General features: G+C 44.8%; 1 protein-coding gene across 3 annotated transcripts in view; it reads left to right on the top strand.

The window, feature by feature from the left end:
- The window catches only part of LOC124029948 (sodium- and chloride-dependent GABA transporter 2-like), a 41935-nt gene extending 22938 nt beyond the window's left edge, over window positions 1-18997 (top strand). For all 3 annotated transcript variants that reach the window (XM_046341489.1, XM_046341487.1, XM_046341495.1), the window contains 9 exons: window positions 5258-5392; window positions 5651-5754; window positions 6404-6528; window positions 6756-6868; window positions 7117-7254; window positions 7687-7789; window positions 17057-17157; window positions 17347-17517; window positions 17870-18997. In XM_046341489.1, coding sequence (XP_046197445.1) covers window positions 5258-5392; window positions 5651-5754; window positions 6404-6528; window positions 6756-6868; window positions 7117-7254; window positions 7687-7789; window positions 17057-17157; window positions 17347-17517; window positions 17870-18016 — 1137 coding nt within the window. In that variant the 3' untranslated portion in view covers window positions 18017-18997. The remainder of the gene's footprint in view (window positions 1-5257; window positions 5393-5650; window positions 5755-6403; window positions 6529-6755; window positions 6869-7116; window positions 7255-7686; window positions 7790-17056; window positions 17158-17346; window positions 17518-17869) is intronic.
- The last annotated feature ends 217 nt before the right edge of the window (window positions 18998-19214 follow it).

The raw sequence follows: 19214 nt of genomic DNA on the forward strand, positions 1-19214 counted from the left end.
TATTCTGACATTTCACATTCTTAAAATAAAGTGGAGATCCTAACTGACCTAAGACAAGAAATGTTTACTCTGATTAAATGTCAGGAATTGTGAAACTGAGTTTAAATGTATTTGGCTAAGGTGTATGTAAACTTCCGACTTCAACTGTAAGTAATTCAGAAGTCCAAAAATGGATGAAACAGCTGCAGATTGCCCCATAAGTTTAAGTAAGTGGTTTTAAATTATTCAACCTACTTACCTGGAGTTTGTGCAAACGCTTTCTTAAGCTTCTCCTATACCTGCAAACATCCCAGCACTGTTGCATTCTGACCTGAATTTTTGCTTTATGTGCCAATTCACCAGGGACATTGATATATTTTCCCAAAGGGAACCATATGTTGTGGTTTTTTACAAAGTGTTCCAACTAGAAATGTGTCACATTTAGAATAATTTATTGCTTATACACTGAGTGTACAAAACATTAGGGACATCTTCCTAATATAAAGTTGCACCCCCCTTTGCACTCAGAACAGCCTCAATTCGTCAGGCATGGACTCTACAAGGTGTCGAAAGCGTTTCACAGGGATGCTGGCCCATGACTTCAATGCTTCCCACAGTTGTGTCAAGTTGGCTGGGTGTCCTTTGGGTGGTGGACCATTCTTGATACACACGGAAAACTGTTGAGCATGAACAACCTTGCAGCGTTGCAGTTACATTTACATTACATTTAAGTCATTTAGCAGACGCTCTTATCCAGAGCGACTTACAAATTGGTGCATTCACCTTATGACATCCAGTGGAACAGCCACTTTACAATAGTGCATCTAAATCTTTTAAGGGGGGGGGGGGTGAGAAGGATTACTTTATCATATCCTAGGTATTCCTTAAAGAGGTGGGGTTTCAGGTGTCTCCGGAAGGTGGTGATTGACTCCGCTGTCCTGGCGTCGTGAGGGAGTTTGTTCCACTATTGGGGGGCCAGAGCAGCGAACAGTTTTGACTGGGCTGAGCGGGAACTGTACTTCCTCAGTGGTAGGGAGGCGAGCAGGCCAGAGGTGGATGAACGCAGTGCCCTTGTTTGGGTGTAGGGCCTGATCAGAGCCTGGAGGTACTGAGGTGCCGTTCCCCTCACAGCTCCGTAGGCAAGCACCATGGTCTTGTAGCGGATGCGAGCTTCAACTGGAAGCCAGTGGAGAGAGCGGAGGAGCAGGGTGACGTGAGAGTACTTGGGAAGGTTGAACACCAGACGGGCTGCGGCGTTCTGGATGAGTTGTAGGGGTTTAATGGCACAGGCAGGGAGCCCAGCCAACAGCGAGTTGCAGTAATCCAGACGGGAGATGACAAGTGCCTGGATTAGGACCTGCGCCGCTTCCTGTGTGAGGCAGGGTCGTACTCTGCGGATGTTGTAGAGCATGAACCTACAGGAACGGGCCACCGCCTTGATGTTAGTTGAGAACGACAGGGTGTTGTCCAGTATCACGCCAAGGTTCTTAGCGCTCTGGGAGGAGGACACAATGGAGTTGTCAACCGTGATGGCGAGATCATGGAACGGGCAGTCCTTCCCCGGGAGGAAGAGCAGCTCCGTCTTGCCGAGGTTCAGCTTGAGGTGGTGATCCGTCATCCACACTGATATGTCTGCCAGACATGCAGAGATGCGATTCGCCACCTGGTCATCAGAAGGGGGAAAGGAGAAGATTAATTGTGTGTCGTCTGCATAGCAATGATAGGAGAGACCATGTGAGGTTATGACAGAGCCAAGTGACTTGGTGTATAGCGAGAATAGGAGAGGGCCTAGAACAGAGCCCCGGGGGACACCAGTGGTGAGAGCGCGTGGTGAGGAGACAGATTCTCACCACGCCACCTGGTAGGAGCGACCTGTCAGGTAGGACGCAATCCAAGCGTGGGCCGCGCCGGAGATGCCCAACTCGGAGAGGGTGGAGAGGAGGATCTGATGGTTCACAGTATCGAAGGCAGCCGATAGGTCTAGAAGGATGAGAGCAGAGGAGAGAGAGTTAGCTTTAGCAGTGCGGAGCGCCTCCGTGATACAGAGAAGAGCAGTCTCAGTTGAATGACTAGTCTTGAAACCTGACTGATTTGGATCAAGAAGGTCATTCTGAGAGAGATAGCGGGAGAGCTGGCCAAGGACGGCACGTTCAAGAGTTTTGGAGAGAAAAGAAAGAAGGGATACTGGTCTGTAGTTGTTGACATCGGAGGGATCGAGTGTAGGTTTTTTTCAGAAGGGGTGCAACTCTCGCTCTCTTGAAGATGGAAGGGACGTAGCCAGCGGTCAGGGATGAGTTGATGAGCGAGGTGAGATAAGGGAGAAGGTCTCCGGAAATGGTCTGGAGAAGAGAGGAGGGCATAGGGTCAAGCGGGCAGGTTGTTGGGCGGCCGGCCGTCACAAGACGCGAGATTTCATCTGGAGAGAGAGGGGAGAAAGAGGTCAGAACACAGGGTAGGGCAGTGTGAGCAGAACCAGCGGTGTCGTTTGACTTAGCAAACGAGGATCGGATGTCGTCGACCTTCTTTTCAAAATGGTTGACGAAGTCATCTGCAGAGAGGGAGGAGGGGGGAGGGGAGGAGGATTCAGGAGGGAGGAGAAGGTGGCAAAGAGCTTCCTAGGGTTAGAGGCAGATGCTTGGAATTTAGAGTGGTAGAAAGTGGCTTTAGCAGCAGAGACAGAGGAGGAAAATGTAGAGAGGAGGGAGTGAAAGGATGCCAGGTCCGCAGGGAGGCGAGTTTTCCTCCATTTCCGCTCGGCTGCCCGGAGCCCTGTTCTGTGAGCTCGCAATGAGTCGTCGAGCCACGGAGCGGGAGGGGAGGACCGAGCCGTCCTGGAGGATAGGGGACATAGAGAGTCAAAGGATGCAGAAAGGGAGGAGAGGAGGGTTGAGGAGGCAGAATCAGGAGATAGGTTGGAGAAGGTTTGAGCAGAGGGAAGAGATGATAGGATGGAAGAGGAGAGAGTAGCGGGGGAGAGAGAGCGGAGATTGGGACGGCGCGATACCATCCGAGTAGGGGCAGTGTGGGAAGTGTTGGATGAGAGCGAGAGGGAAAAGGATACAAGGTAGTGGTCGGAGACTTGGAGGGGAGTTGCAATGAGGTTAGTGGAAGAACAGCATCTAGTAAAGATGAGGTCGAGCGTATTGCCTGCCTTGTGAGTAGGGGGAGAAAGTGAGAGGGTGAGGTCAAAAGAGGAGAGGAGTGGAAAGAAGGAGGCAGAGAGGAATGAGTCAAAGGTAGACGTGGGGAGGTTAAAGTCGCCCAGAACTGTGAGAGGTGAGCCGTCCTCAGGAAAGGAGCTTATCAAGGCATCAAGCTCATTGATGAACTCTCCGAGGGAACCTGGAGGGCGATAAATGATAAGGATGTTAAGCTTGAAAGGGCTGGTAACTGTGACAGCATGGAATTCAAAGGAGGCGATAGACAGATGGGTAAGGGGAGAAAGAGAGAATGACCACTTGGGAGAGATGAGGATCCCGGTGCCACCACCCCGCTGACCAGAAGCTCTCGGGGTGTGCGAGAACACGTTGGCGGACGAAGAGAGAGCAGTAGGGGTAGCAGTGTTGTCTGTGGTGATCCATGTTTCCGTCAGTGCCAAGAAGTCGAGGGACTGGAGGGAGGCATAGGCTGAGATGAACTCTGCCTTGTTGGCCGCAGATCGGCAGTTCCAGAGGCTCCCGGAGACCTGGAACTCCACGTGGGTCGTGCGCGCTGGGACCACCAGATTAGGGTGGCCGCGGCCACGCGGTGTGGAGCGTTTGTATGGTCTGTGCAGAGAAGAGAGAACAGGGATAGACAGACACATAGTTGACAGGCTACAGAAGAGGCTACACTAATGCAAAGGAGATTAGAATGACAAGTGGACTACACGTCTCGAATGTTCAGAAAGTTAAACTTACGTAGCAAGAATCTTATTGACTAAAATGATTAAAATGATACAGTACTGCTGAAGTAGGCTAGCTGGCAGTGGCTGCGTTGTTGACTTTGTAGGCTAGCTGGCAGTGGCTGCGTTGTTGACACTACACTAATCAAGTCGTTCCGTTGAGTGTAATAGTTTCTACAGTGCTGCTATTCGGGGGCTAGCTGGCTAGCTAGCAGTGTTGATTACGTTACGTTGCGTTAAAATAACGACAATAGCTGGCTAGCTAACCTAGAAAATCGCTCTAGACTACACAATTATCTTTGATACAAAGACGGCTATGTAGGCTAACAAATCAAACCATTGTACTGTAATGAAATGAAATGAAAATGTGATACTACCTGTGGAGCGAAGCGGAATACGACCGGGTTGTTGAGTTCTATTCGGTAGACGTTGGCTAGCCGTTGGCTAGCTAGCAGTGTCTCCTACGTTAAGGACGACAAATAGCTGGCTAGCTAACCTCGGTAAATTAAGATAATCACTCTAAGACTACACACTCTAAACTACACAATTATCTTGGATACGAAGACAGCAAAGACAACTATGTAGCTAGCTAACTCTACACTAATCAAGTCATTCAGTTGAGTGTAATAGTTTCTACAGTGCTGCTATTCGGTAGACGGTGGACGTTTGCTAGCTGGCTAGCTGCTGGGCAGATAGGAGTGTAGACTACGTTAGGACGACGAAATACGATAATTACGCAATTATCTTTGATACAAAGACGGCTATGTAGCTAGCTAAGAAGAAATTGCTAAGATTAGACAAATCAAACCGTTGTACTATAATGAAATGTAATGAAATGTAATGAAAAATTATACTACCTGTGGACCGAAGGACGACTGATCCGGGTAAAGGAAAGAATGAATGGGGCCATGTATCGTGAGATTTTGACACACTCAAACCGGTGCACCTGGCACCTACTACTATACCCCGTTCGATGGCACTTTTTGGTTGCTAATTCACCCTATGAATGGCACACATACACAAACAATGTCTCAAGGCTTAAAAATACTTATTTAACCTGTCTCCTGCCCTTCATCTACACTGACTGAAGTGGATTTAACAAGTGACATCAATAATGGATCATAAATTTCACCTGGATTCACCTGGTCAGTCTATGTCATGGAAAGAGCAGGTGTTGCTAAAGTTTTGTACACTCAGTGTAATATTGTCACTATTGCACTTCTTTAGCTTTATTAACATACATTTAGCTCTTTCTGAGGCTGACGTTAAGCCCCTTGTTATATACGTACACTGTTATTTTCCCTTGATACAAACATCTTCTGAAAGGACTAAAATGTCTGTCATGGTGAATATGTTTGGTTATTTATTGTCAGATAATATCTCTCCTCTTGATAGGTGGTGTATTTCACAGCTACCTTTCCCTATCTGATGTTGATCGTTCTATTGGCTCGGGGACTCACGTTACCTGGAGCTATTGATGGGATCAAGTTCTACCTCTACCCGGACCCTGCAAGACTGGTCGACCCACAGGTAAATAATGAGCTGTCATGCCCCTTAACATGTGTGCCAAATAGCATAATTCCGTAACAAATAGGTGATTACAATGTGGTTGTTGTAGCACCACAGGTATGTTTGGAGAGCAGCAGCTAAAACAGTAGATCAAGAAAATCATCGAAGATAAGGAAATACAATGCATTGTCTGTGTTTTTATTACTCAATGTTTTTCAGCTCATGTTCGACCTTTAAAAAGGCTTCAAAGTGATGTATACTGTATGTGTGCCATTGCAGGTATGGATGGATGCTGGAGCACAGGTGCTTTTCTCCTTTGGTATCTGTCAAGGGAGTCTGACTGCACTGGGCAGCTACAATCATTATAACAATGATTGCTATAAGTAAATACTTATATTTTCATCCCTGCCAGCTGGCTGTCTATTTTATTATCATTTTTATTTAACCTTTTTTTGTGTCATTTGCGAGGTTAACTAGCCTAGGATGTAGTGGATCTGGAAATGTCCAAGTATTGTTTTTGAGCTCCACTCTGACAGTTTGAATTATGTCTGTCATTATCAAATTATTTTACACTTTTGGGTATTGGATATATACAGTATATTCTATATTATAATTTGGATCACTTCAGGAACTGTAGTGCTGTAGCTGGCAATGGCTTTCAAGTGTCTCACAGTCTCTATAGGCCATGCCGTCCTTGGCCTGAGAATCTGGGAGCCACACACTGTTAGCATTGATTCTGACTGACCCCTTAAAGGGCCTTTTCATACATCAGAGTGTCCATGGCTCAGGCTCAGGGGGGGTCTGGCTCATCACAGGAAGTTCCTAATCCTGATTCACAAACAAGTGAGACAGAGAGGCGACTTAAAAGCCTTCTCCTCTTTATTGTCAATTGTCTGAAGGTTTAGCTTATCTCAAATGTAGTTATTTGAATTCTTGTACATAGTAAATTTACTCAGACCTTAGGCACAATCCATGAGATTTGACCTGAGCTGATCTTATCTTACCTTTTCTTACCTTTTACCTCATTTATAGGGACACGTTTGTGCTGTGTTTGGTGAATGGAGGATCAAGCTTCGTTGCTGGGTTTGCTATCTTCTCTGTGTTGGGCTTCATGTCATATGAACAGGGGCTGCCCATATCTGAAGTTGCAGCATCTGGTAAGAGTACTACTAACTTCCTTGCCTGGTGCCAGATCACGTTGTGCTGTCTTGCCAATTCCTCGTGACAATGACCATAGGAGTTGGCAAGACAACACAAACAGATCTGGGGCCACCACTAACTTCCATAGTTTACCACTAACTTCTATACTTAACAATACTTCCAGAGTTTATGGTTATTTATTTTGTATGAGAATGAGAAAGTGCATGTATCCATATTGCTACAGGTCCTGGCCTGGCTTTCATAGCCTATCCTCGTGCCGTGGCCATGATGCCTTTACCTCAGTTGTGGTCCATATGTTTCTTCGTCATGGTCATCTTGCTGGGAGCTGACACACAGGTGAGACAACAAAGGTTCAACCACATCGAAGTTAGATGAATCATTCTTGAAATATTATCCATATGAGGCTACATTAGTAGGATCATTTTTTATTATTTTGTGTCTGATTTCATTGTTATTTATTACAGATGGGGAAATTATTTGTATTGTTATGATGTTTTAGTCATGTGACGGAGCTTAATGTTGTTCATGCAACTTTGAGAGTAGGAGTAGAGAATGACTTGGCCCCTCTCTGCTCCTGGTCACAGTTTGTCAGTCTGGAGTGCCTGATGACCTCTGTGACAGACATGTTCCCCACCGTGTTTCGAAGGGGGTACCGTCGAGAGCTGCTGCTGCTTTGTCTCTGCTCTGTCTGCTTCTTCCTGGGACTCCTTCTGGTCACAGAGGTGAGTGTCTCACTACACACGTCTTCATTCTTTTTCTCCCTTCATTCTGGCTGTGTTTTTCTAGTCTATAGTTGTCAAGCACTGGAACAAAGTTATGTCCTGAACTTGCCAATGTCTCAACACTGTCTTAGTATACCAGTCTAGTGAGACCGCTGATAGGGCCCCCCCACCCCTTTACCAGAAGTTGAAACGTGTTAAGCTGCTTTCCTGGGGGCATATTAATATTTTATTCTCACACTCTGTGAGAAAGGCTAACATCTAAAGTCCTCATGGTACTATACATACTATTGGTTACTATTTTCTAGAGAATCACATACCCTATATCATGTACCTTTGATTAACATTTTGTGATCAGATGATACCAGTGTATCGTCTGATTACACGATTAGTCATAGTTTCACACTGTACGATCATGTTTGTTCTCTGTTGCAGGGAGGCTTATATTTTCTACAACTTTTTGACCATTACGTGTGCAGTGGTAACAATCTCCTTCTGCTCTCCGTCTGCCAGTCAATAGCAATCGGTTGGATTTATGGTAAGTCCTCAAGATTCTCTGGTGATAACAATGAAATAATGTGTCTCTTCAGGAGTTAGTTATTCGCCCTAAGCGTCCATTCAGTTCCTGTTTTGGGTTATGATTTATCCTTAGAGAGGAATTCATTTATGTTGAAATATTTTGACTTTCTAAGACGGGTTTGAATTATTTTGGATTAAGAATGTTGTGGATACGTCTATCTAAACATGTGCCTCCAAGTTCCCTCATTTTTGCATTTGCATTTTTTGTCACATGTAGACAGACCAGAAGGTTGAGCATCTAGGAACGCGGCTCAAATGTCATGCAATATTATTTTGGCCCATGATAGCACATGTGTAAGTGCAGTCTACATTGTCTTTGAATAATACTGTATATCACTTTGAAATCTTCAAATGCCAAATTATCTTACATTTTGCTCAGTTGATATACTATTCTTTCTAAATAATCACTCAGTAAGTGGCCTAAGTACTTTTAAAGCAAGAGGCACAGAAGCCAAAACAGATATTCAATCAAGTTGATTCTTAAATCTCTTATAAGGACTTCTAAAGTGCAGTTCCTCTGATGTTCTTTGTGGGTTTTCAGTGGTTTAAAGTCCCAGGTGCTTAATTCAGACTTTTGTGAAATAATTGTACACTTTTCGCAAGCCTATTCAATAACACTATTCAAACAATGACTGGATATACAGTAGGTCTTCTATATGACCTCTTGATTTCACCCTCTTAGTCCTTAGTCAGTCAAATTCTAGACATTGCCTCTCCTTAGGTTTAATCTTTATGTGCTCTTTGACTAGACACCTTTGTTCTGTCCATCACGTTTGTCAGCTGTGTATAATACTTCCTTAGACTTTCCCCATTGAGGACATAAGCTTGATGGCATCCCGATCTCTTGAAAAAGGATGTCTGCTGTCACAGCTACTTAGGCTTCGATTGCAAAACAGAAAAGCCTTAACCATTGAAAGACTAAATAAGCGCAAATGCACAAGAAAACCTTTAGATCCACATGGGCTTCACATAAGGTTTCATTAGGGTCCATTTCACTCATGTGCAGAGTGATGATGTTCAATTATGTAATCTTGAACGCTTTTAGAAGATACTACTTTTAAGATAAACATAACAATGCAAGTCATGGCATGCTATTGCAAATTGTGTCCGTTTGACTAACTTTAAACATGTTTATTGCTTTATGGAAATAAACTGTCATTGGTTGTGAAACATGGATAGCCCCTCTCCCTTGGGCTTTGGGAGTGTGGGTCATGAAAAAATCTTGTTCATTGTTTTAGTATACTCAATCCAAGTTTATCTTTCAGAGAGGTAATGGTGTTATTTAAATAACATTTATTTACTAACATTGCCCTCAAACTGACTCCAGACATTCATCTTTCACTCAATTTGAAATATTGAAGGCAGTCTGCTGGCAAGGGAAGTATTGTGTTTCAGTGTGTTCACAGCCAGACCGTGTAGGTCTCTGGGGGTCATTTACAAAGATGGCAGGCAACTGTGCTGTCAGAAAAAGAAACCACCCCCAGTGTGCACCTAATATAATACAATTAATATTAATATCAAGTGAAGCAACATGTTATGAGACTTTGTTCACATGGATAGCTGGTAAATTAGATAACTGTAGTAAAGATTCAAACATTGTTAGGAAGGTTCTAACCAAATGACATGGTATGCTGATGCTACAAAGTGTTTCTGTAGGAATGAGGTGCGTGTTAGGGTAAATACTGTAGATCCTAGAAGTATTCTAATGAGAGGGAAGGAGACAGGAACACCTGAGGATGAGTCTCCTGACCTCTTACTGGAAAACATATAGGAATACTATGGACTGAAAGGTGACATCTTGGCCGTATGTATGTATCAAGTGTCTCAGCGTATGAGTGCTGCACTAGGATCAGGTCCCCCCTGTTCGTGTAATCATATTCATTTTGATCTAAAAGGCTAAACGGATCCTAAATCAGCACTCCTAGTCTGAGAATCTTAATACATATGGCCCCTGGCCTTTCCTGACACACCTGATGCAGCAAGTAGGAACATATCCAGAAATGATGTCAAAAGTCATGTCAGATCTGCTGCAATCCTGTCAAAAGGTGTTATAACACCTTGGGTGCTGACTAGATATTTTTTTAACCTTTGATTCATGATGGGAATATAATTGATATGATACTTCATTATGGAGAAGTCAACTATTAGTTTGACTGAACATTATATATCTACCCGATATGTCCTTACCTACAGTTGAAGTCGGAAGTTTACATACACCTTAGCCAAATACATTTAAACTCAGTTTTTCACAATTCCTGACATCTAATCAGAGTAAAAAAATCCCTGTTTTAGGTCAGTTAATATCACCACTTTGTTTTAAGAATGTGAAATGTCGGAGTAATAGTAGAAAGAATGATTTATTTCAGCTTTTATTTCTTTCATTCCCAGTGGGTCAGAAGTTTACATAAACTCAATTAGTATTTGGTAGCATTGCCTTTAAATAGTTTAACTTGGGTCAAACATTTCAGGTAGCCTTCCACAAGCTTCCCACAATAAGTTGGGTGAATTTTGGCCAGAGTTGGTGTAACTCAGGTTTGTAGGCCTCCTTGCTCACACATGCTTTTTCAGTTCTGCTCACAAATGTTCTATAGGATGGGGGTCAGGACTTTGTGATGGCCACTCCAATGCTTTGACTTTGTTGTCCTTAAGCCATTTTGCCACAACTTTGGAAGTATGCTTGGGGTCATTGTGTCATGCAGATGAATGAGGACCCAAAAGCGACTTGGCGAAAACAGAGTCTTTAATCCAGTAAAGCAAATCTACAATCATAAGACATAATTCCACTCGTAATGACGAGAACAGACTGGAGACTCGATCAAGAACTGCAGGTTGCCTCGGGAAGGCACTTGAACGTAGCAGACTCAGACACCTGCTCACCACGCAGCATCTGAGGGAAACACGACACGACAGGGCGATACACAGACACAGAACGGTGAACAATAGACAAGGATCCGACAGGGCAGAAACGGAAAACAAGGGGAGAAATAGGGACTCTAATCAGGGAAAAGGATAGGGAACAGGTGTGGGAAGACTAAATGATTGATTAGGGGAATAGGAACAGCTGGGAGCAGGAACGGAACGATAGAGAGAAGAGAGAGAGGAAGGGAGAGAGAAAAAGGGGAACGAACCTAAAAAGACCAGCAGGGGGAAAATGAACAGAGGGAAAAGCAAAATGACAAGACAATCTAAGACAAAACATGACAGTACCCCCCACTCACCGAGCGCCTCCTGGCGCACTCGAGGAGGAATCCTGGCGGCAACGGAGGAAATCATCAATAAACGTGAACGGTCCAGCACGTCCCGAGACGGAACCCAACTCCTCTCCTCAGGACCGTAACCCTCCCAATCCACTAAGTATTGGTGACCCCGTCCCCGAGAACGCATGTCCATGATCCTACGTACCTTGTAAATAGGTGCGCTCTCGACAAGGACGGGAGGGGGAGGGAAGACGAACGGGGGTGCGAAGAAAGGGCTTGACACAGGAGACATGGAAGACAGGATGGACGCGACGAAGATGTCGCGGAAGAAGCAGTCGCACAGCGACAGGATTGACGACCTGGGAGACACGGAACGGACCAATGAACCGCGGAGTCAACTTACGAGAAGCTGTCGTAAGAGGAAGGTTGCGAGTGGAAAGCCACACTCTCTGGCCGCAACAATACCTTGGACTCTTAATCCTGCGTTTATTGGCGGCTCTCACAGTCTGTGCCCTGTAACGGCAAAGTGCAGACCTCACCCTCCTCCAGGTGCGCTCACAACGTTGGACAAACGCTTGAGCAGAGGGAACGCTGGACTCGGCAAGCTGGGATGAGAACAGAGGAGGCTGGTAACCCAGACTACTCTGAAACGGAGATAACCCGGTAGCAGACGAAGGAAGCGAGTTGTGAGCGTATTCTGCCCAGGGGAGCTGTTCTGCCCAAGACGCAGGGTTTCTGAAAGAAAGGCTGCGTAGTATGCGACCAATCGTCTGATTGGCCCTCTCTGCTTGACCGTTAGACTGGGGATGAAACCCGGAAGAGAGACTGACGGACGCACCAATCAAACGACAGAACTCCCTCCAAAACTGTGACGTGAATTGCGGGCCTCTGTCTGAAACGGCGTCTAACGGGAGGCCATGAATTCTGAACACATTCTCGATGATGATTTGTGCCGTCTCCTTAGCGGAAGGAAGTTTAGCGAGGGGAATGAAATGTGCCGCCTTAGAGAACCTATCGACAACCGTAAGAATCACAGTCTTCCCCGCAGACAAAGGCAGACCGGTAATGAAGTCTAGGGCGATGTGAGACCATGGTCGAGAAGGAATGGGGAGCGGTCTGAGACGACCGGCAGGAGGAGAGTTACCCGACTTAGTCTGCGCGCAGTCCGAACAAGCAGCCACGAAACGGCGCGTGTCACGCTCCTGAGTCGGCCACCAAAAGCGCTGGCGAATAGACGCAAGAGTGCCTCGAACACCGGGATGACCAGCTAACTTGGCAGAGTGAGCCCACTGAAGAACAGCCAGACGAGTGGAAACAGGAACGAAAAGGAGGTTACTAGGACAAGCGCGCGGCGACGCAGTGTGCGTGAGTGCTTGCTTAACCTGTCTTTCAATTCCCCAGACTGTTAACCCGACAACATGCCCATAAGGAAGAATCCCCTCGGGATCAGTAGAAGCCACAGAAGAACTAAACAGACGGGATAAGGCATCAGGCTTGGTGTTTTTGCTACCCGGACGGTAAGAAATCACAAACTCGAAACGAGCGAAAAACAACGCCCAACGAGCTTGACGGGCATTAAGTCGTTTGGCAGAACGGATGTACTCAAGGTTCTTATGGTCTGTCCAAACGACAAAAGGAACGGTCGCCCCCTCCAACCACTGTCGCCATTCGCCTAGGGCTAAGCGGATGGCGAGCAGTTCGCGGTTACCCACATCATAGTTGCGTTCAGATGGCGACAGGCGATGAGAAAAATAAGCGCAAGGATGAACCTTATCGTCAGACTGGAAGCGCTGGGATAGAATGGCTCCCACGCCTACCTCTGAAGCGTCAACCTCGACAATGAATTGTCTAGTGACGTCAGGAGTAACGAGGATAGGAGCGGACGTAAAACGTTCTTTTAGAAGATCAAAAGCTCCCTGGGCGGAACCGGACCACTTAAAACACGTCTTGACAGAAGTAAGAGCTGTGAGAGGGGCAGCAACTTGACCGAAATTACGAATGAAACGCCGATAGAAATTAGCGAAACCTAAAAAGCGCTGCAACTCGACACGTGACCTTGGAACGGGCCAATCACTGACAGCTTGGACCTTAGCGGAATCCATCTGAATGCCTTCAGCGGAAATAACGGAACCGAGAAAAGTAACGGAGGAGACATGAAAAGAGCACTTCTCAGCCTTCACGTAGAGACAATTCTCTAAAAGGCGCTGTAGAACACGTCGAACGTGCTGAACATGAATCTCGAGTGACGGTGAAAAAATCAGGATATCGTCAAGATAGACAAAAACAAAGATGTTCAGCATGTCTCTCAGAACATCATTAACTAATGCCTGAAAAACAGCTGGCGCATTGGCGAGACCAAACGGCAGAACCCGGTACTCAAAATGCCCTAACGGAGTGTTAAACGCCGTTTTCCACTCGTCCCCCTCTCTGATGCGCACGAGATGGTAAGCGTTACGAAGGTCCAACTTAGTAAAGCACCTGGCTCCCTGCAGAATCTCGAAGGCTGATGACATAAGGGGAAGAGGATAACGATTCTTAACCGTTATGTCATTCAGCCCTCGATAATCCACGCAGGGGCGCAGAGTACCGTCCTTCTTCTTAACAAAAAAGAACCCCGCCCCGGCCGGAGAGGAAGAAGGTACTATGGTACCGGCGTCAAGAGACACAGATAAATAATCCTCGAGAGCCTTACGTTCGGGAGCCGACAGAGAGTATAGTCTACCCCGAGGAGGAGTGGTCCCCGGAAGGAGATCAATACTACAATCATACGACCGGTGAGGAGGAAGGGAGTTGGCTCGGGACCGACTGAAGACCGTGCGCAGATCATGATATTCCTCCGGCACTCCTGTCAAATCGCCAGGTTCCTCCTGAGAAGTGGGGACAGAAGAAATGGGAGGGATGGCAGATAGGATAGAATTACTAGACCAATTAATAGAAGGATTATGACATACTAGCCAGGGATGACCCAAAACAACAGGTGTAAAAGGTGAACGAAAAATCAAAAAAGAAATAGTCTCACTGTGGTTACCAGATACTGTGAGAGTTAAAGGTAGTGTCTCAAATCTGATACTGGGAAGATGACTACCATCTAAGGCAAACATGGGCGTAGGCTTGTCTAACTGTCTGAAAGGAATGTCATGTTTCCGAGCCCATGCTTCGTCCATGAAACAACCCTCAGCCCCAGAGTCAATCAAGGCACTGCATGTAGCACCCGAACCGGTCCAGCGTAGATGGACCGACATAGTAGTACAGGATCTAGATGAAGAGACCTGAGTAGTAGCGCTCACCAGTAGCCCTCCGCTTACTGATGAGCTCTGGCCTTTTACTGGACATGAATTGACAAAATGTCCATCAAATCCGCAATAGAGGCACAGGCGGTTGGTGATCCTCCGTTCCCTCTCCTTGGTCGAGATGCGAATACCTCCCAGCTGCATGGGCTCAGTCTCTGAGCCAGAGGACGGAGATGGTTGCGATGCGGAGCAGGGAAACACCGTTGACGCGAGCTCTCTTCCACGAGCTTGGTGACGAAGATCTACCCGTCGTTCTATGCGGATGGCGAGAGCAATCAAAGAGTCCACACTGGAAGGAACCTCCCGAGAGAGAATCTCATCTTTGACCACTGCGTGGAGTCCCTCCAGAAAACGAGCGAGCAGCGCCGGCTCGTTCCAGTCACTAGAGGCAGCAAGAGTGCGAAACTCTATAGAGTAATCCGTTATGGATCGATCACCTTGGCATAGGGAAGCCAGGGCCCTAGAAGCCTCCCTACCAAAAACTGAACGGTCAAAAACCCGAATCATCTCCTCTTTAAAGTTCTGGTAATTGTTTGAACAATCAGCCCTTGCCTCCCAGATAGCTGTGCCCCACTCTCGAGCCCGGCCAGTAAGGAGTGAAATGACGTAAGCAACCCGAGCTCTCTCGCTAGAGTATGTGTTGGGTTGGAGAGAGAACACAATATCACACTGGGTGAGAAAGGAGCGGCACTCCATGGGCTGCCCGGAGTAGCAAGGTGGGTTATTAACCCTAGGTTCCGGAGGCTCGGCAGGCCAGGAAGTAACAGGTGGCATGAGACGAAGACTCTGGAACTGTCCAGAGAGGTCGGAAACCTGAGCGGCCAGGTTCTCCATGGCATGGCGAGCAGCAGACAATTCCTGCTCGTGTCTGCCGAGCATGGCTCCCTGGATCTCGACGGCAGTGTTACGAGCGTCTGTAGTCGCTGGGTCCATTCTTTGGTCGGATCCTTCTGTCATGCAGATGAATGAGGACCCAAAAGCGACTTGGCGAAAACAGAGTCTTTAATCCAGTAAAGCAAATCTACAATCATAAGACATAATTCCACTCGTAATGACGAGAACAGACTGGAGACTCGATCAAGAACTGCAGGTTGCCTCGGGAAGGCACTTGAACGTAGCAGACTCAGACACCTGCTCACCACGCAGCATCTGAGGGAAACACGACACGACAGGGCGATACACAGACACAGAACGGTGAACAATAGACAAGGATCCGACAGGGCAGAAACGGAAAACAAGGGGAGAAATAGGGACTCTAATCAGGGAAAAGGATAGGGAACAGGTGTGGGAAGACTAAATGATTGATTAGGGGAATAGGAACAGCTGGGAGCAGGAACGGAACGATAGAGAGAAGAGAGAGAGGAAGGGAGAGAGAAAAAGGGGAACGAACCTAAAAAGACCAGCAGGGGGAAAATGAACAGAGGGAAAAGCAAAATGACAAGACAATCTAAGACAAAACATGACACATTGTCTATTTGGAAGACCCATTTGCAACCAATCTTTAACTTCCTGACTGATGTTTTGAGATGTTGCTTCAATATAGCCACATTTCCTACCTCATGATGCCATCTATTTTGTGAAGTATACCAGTCCCTCCTGCAGCAAAACACCCCCACAACATGATGCTGCCAGCCCCGTGCTTCACGGTTAGGATGGTGTTCTTCAGCTTACAAGCCTCCCCCTTTTTCCTCCAAACATTTTTTTTTTGTTTCATCAGACCAGAGGACATTTCTCCAGAAAGTACATTTTTTGTCCCCATGTGCAGTTGCAAACCGAAGTCTGGCTTTTTTATGGAGCAGTGGCTTCTTCCTTGCTGAGCGGCCTTTCAGGTTATGTTGATTTAGGACTCGTTTTACTGTGGATATTTATACTTTTGTACCCGTTTCCTCCAGCATCTTCACAAGGTCCTTTGCTGTTGTTCTGGGATTGATTCGCACTTTTTGCACCAAAGTACGTTCATCTCTAGGAGAGAGAACGCATCTCCTTCCCGAGCAGTATGACGGCTGTAGTGTCCCATGGTGTTTATACTTGCGTACTATTGTTTGTACAGATGAACCTGGTACCTTCAGGCGTTTGCAAATTGCTCTCAAGAATAAACCAGACTTGTGGAGGTCTACCATTTTCTTTCTGAGGTCATGGCTGATTTATTTTGATTTTCCAATGATGTCAAGCAAAGAGGCACTGAGTTTGAAGGTAGGCCTTGAAATACATCCACAGGTACACCTCCAATTGACCCAAATGATGTCAATTAGCCTATCAGAACCATCTAAAGCCATGACATAATTTTCTGGAATTTTCCAAACTGTTTAAAGGCACAGTCAGCTTAGTGTATGTAAACTTCTGACCCACTGGAATTGTGATACAGTGAATTACAAGTGAAATAATCTGTCTGTAAACAATTGTTGGAAAATGTACTTGTGTCATGCACAAAGTAGATGTCCTAACCGACTTGCCAAAACTATAGTTTGTTAACAATACATTTGTGGAGTTTTAATGACTATAATCTGAGTGTATGTAAACTTCCGACTTCAACAATATCATCCTAGCTGAACCCTTGATTGGTCATAAAATACTTGTGTTTCAGGTTAAACCTTTAAAAGCTTCACTCTGAGCAAATTCAGAGCAAGAATTTAACAATTCAGACTGACACTCACTGAAAATCATATGAATGAATTTCCTGAATTTGTTGAAGTGTAAACGAAGTCGACCCAAACTCTGTGTTATACGTTTTATTTACAGGAGTGGATCGTCTCTATGACAACATAGAAGATATGATTGGGTATCGTCCCTGGCCAGTGATTAAGTACTGTTGGCTTTACGTCACCCCTACAGTCTGTTTGGTGAGTGGTTGGCTCACTGTTTTGTAAAAAATCCTTCTTCAAGGAATATATACATTAAAATAATTAACTGTAATATTATGGTTTTAATATGAAGGATATTATCTAATGCAACATGCCTAAAGAACAATACAAATCCTTAACAATTCATGATAGAATGACATGCCTATGCTATTATTTGTTTCTCTTCAGGGTACATTCATCTTTTCCTTGGTACAATATAAGCCCCTAAAGTTCAACAAAACCTATTTGTACCCTGACTGGGCATATGCATTGGGGTGGTTCCTGGGGCTCGCCTGTGTGGCTCTGGTGCCTCTGTGGATGATCTGGAAGGTCTATCGGTCCAAATTGACAGTCTGGCAGGTAAGACTACTGTCAATGGTGGTAGTTGATACAATGGTTAGATACATCAATAATGTATACATAATTAATCATCTTAACTACAATTTCCTCTAACAAATATTCATGAGAATACAAAAGTGCCCACGGCATACATTGCTTGGTAAAATATTTACAAAGATTACAACCTAATAACGTCAAACCATAGAAATAGGGATTTATACTTCAGTAATGACTTTGGGCTTACCAAAAACGTACATTTAGCAAAAACACAGAAATGTCATTTTGATTGTTTGGATTTATTACTCTTCTTTGATCAGAACTGTGAAATGCATGTTATTGGATTTCTGTTTTTATCGACGACCTGCTTTCACAGAGCCTAAAACAGCTATGTCGCCCAGAAACCAACAAGGCCCTCAACCAGAAGCAGCAAACTCCTGAACAGTGCCCTCTGAACCCAGATTCCATTCTTAATCTTGAGTACAAGGGAAGTGGTGTAGTTGAGCTAGAGATGCACACATGACATCTTGCTCATTTGAAAACATGATACATAGTACTTTTGATATGATATTTTCAGTGCCCAATTAAACAGTCCATACATAAGTATTGTATATTTGAGGAATATATGCAAATAAAAAATGGTATTCATTTTGTATTTTTTTTTCTCCAGATCTCAGATATTGTATTGAGGTCATTTATTTCTTATCTCAGCTATTCTACCTATACTGTATATAGGACCCACGTTACTGGTGTATGGTAGCCATATTTTTGGGATAGGACTTTTATAAATGTTATTTGCACTGTGAGTTTTCAAATACTCTTCTTTTCAAATACCTTTAAGATGTGAGTTGAATACTATGTAGATGGTGATGATATAATAATGGGGTATATTTTAAAGGTTATTCTAAATTGTTTTAAATGTGCATACAGCAAGCATTGATTGAAAGTTAAGCAGGAACGAAGATAGCAGGATTTGAGCAACCAAGCTGAAATTGATGAGAGAAAATGGATAAGCAGCAGGAATTGAGAATCCAAGGTAGTAGACTGTTTCTGGGCATCTGAAGGAAACATTGGCAGTACTCTCCTCGGATGTGTCATGTCAGTATTTAACAGGACAGTCCTTCTGGAGGTAATTTTGCAGGAATTCACCAAAGGCATAAAAGCAGCATATCATCCCTCATGGAACTCTATGTATGGAAATCCACATCTTATGGAACTCCAGAAGCAAATGAAGTGAAGTTCAATTCCCTGCAGGACACAAATAAATTATCCAACCATTAGCACCTTGGATTTGACAGATAAAGATAATTGATAATTGTCTGAATAACACCCCAATTATTTAGTTAGTATATTAAATGACAGACATGATATGATGTGGAAAGGTGCGAAATTATGTCGTTAAACTGTCAATTACAATTATCGTGAAACTGATCTGATTAAGGTATTTTGTAATACTCTTTTGTAACTCTTTTATGATACATTACAAAATTATTTTCTGAAACGGTTTAGCCTTCGAATCAGTTATTTCCATTCTAAATATTGTTGATGATATCATCATTGACAATCAGCCTTTACACTTTTTTACAATTGTATAGTGCAGTAATAACATCTCCATTATTTATGGCTGCACTCATCCTGACAGTATGTCACAACATGTTCACACATGAGTCAAATTTGAGCAATTCTGGATGAACAAATGTTAGGCAAGGGAATCTTTTTTG

This window comes from Oncorhynchus gorbuscha, linkage group LG03, assembly GCF_021184085.1.
Source record: "Oncorhynchus gorbuscha isolate QuinsamMale2020 ecotype Even-year linkage group LG03, OgorEven_v1.0, whole genome shotgun sequence".
NCBI classification, from domain to species: Eukaryota; Metazoa; Chordata; class Actinopteri; order Salmoniformes; family Salmonidae; genus Oncorhynchus; species Oncorhynchus gorbuscha.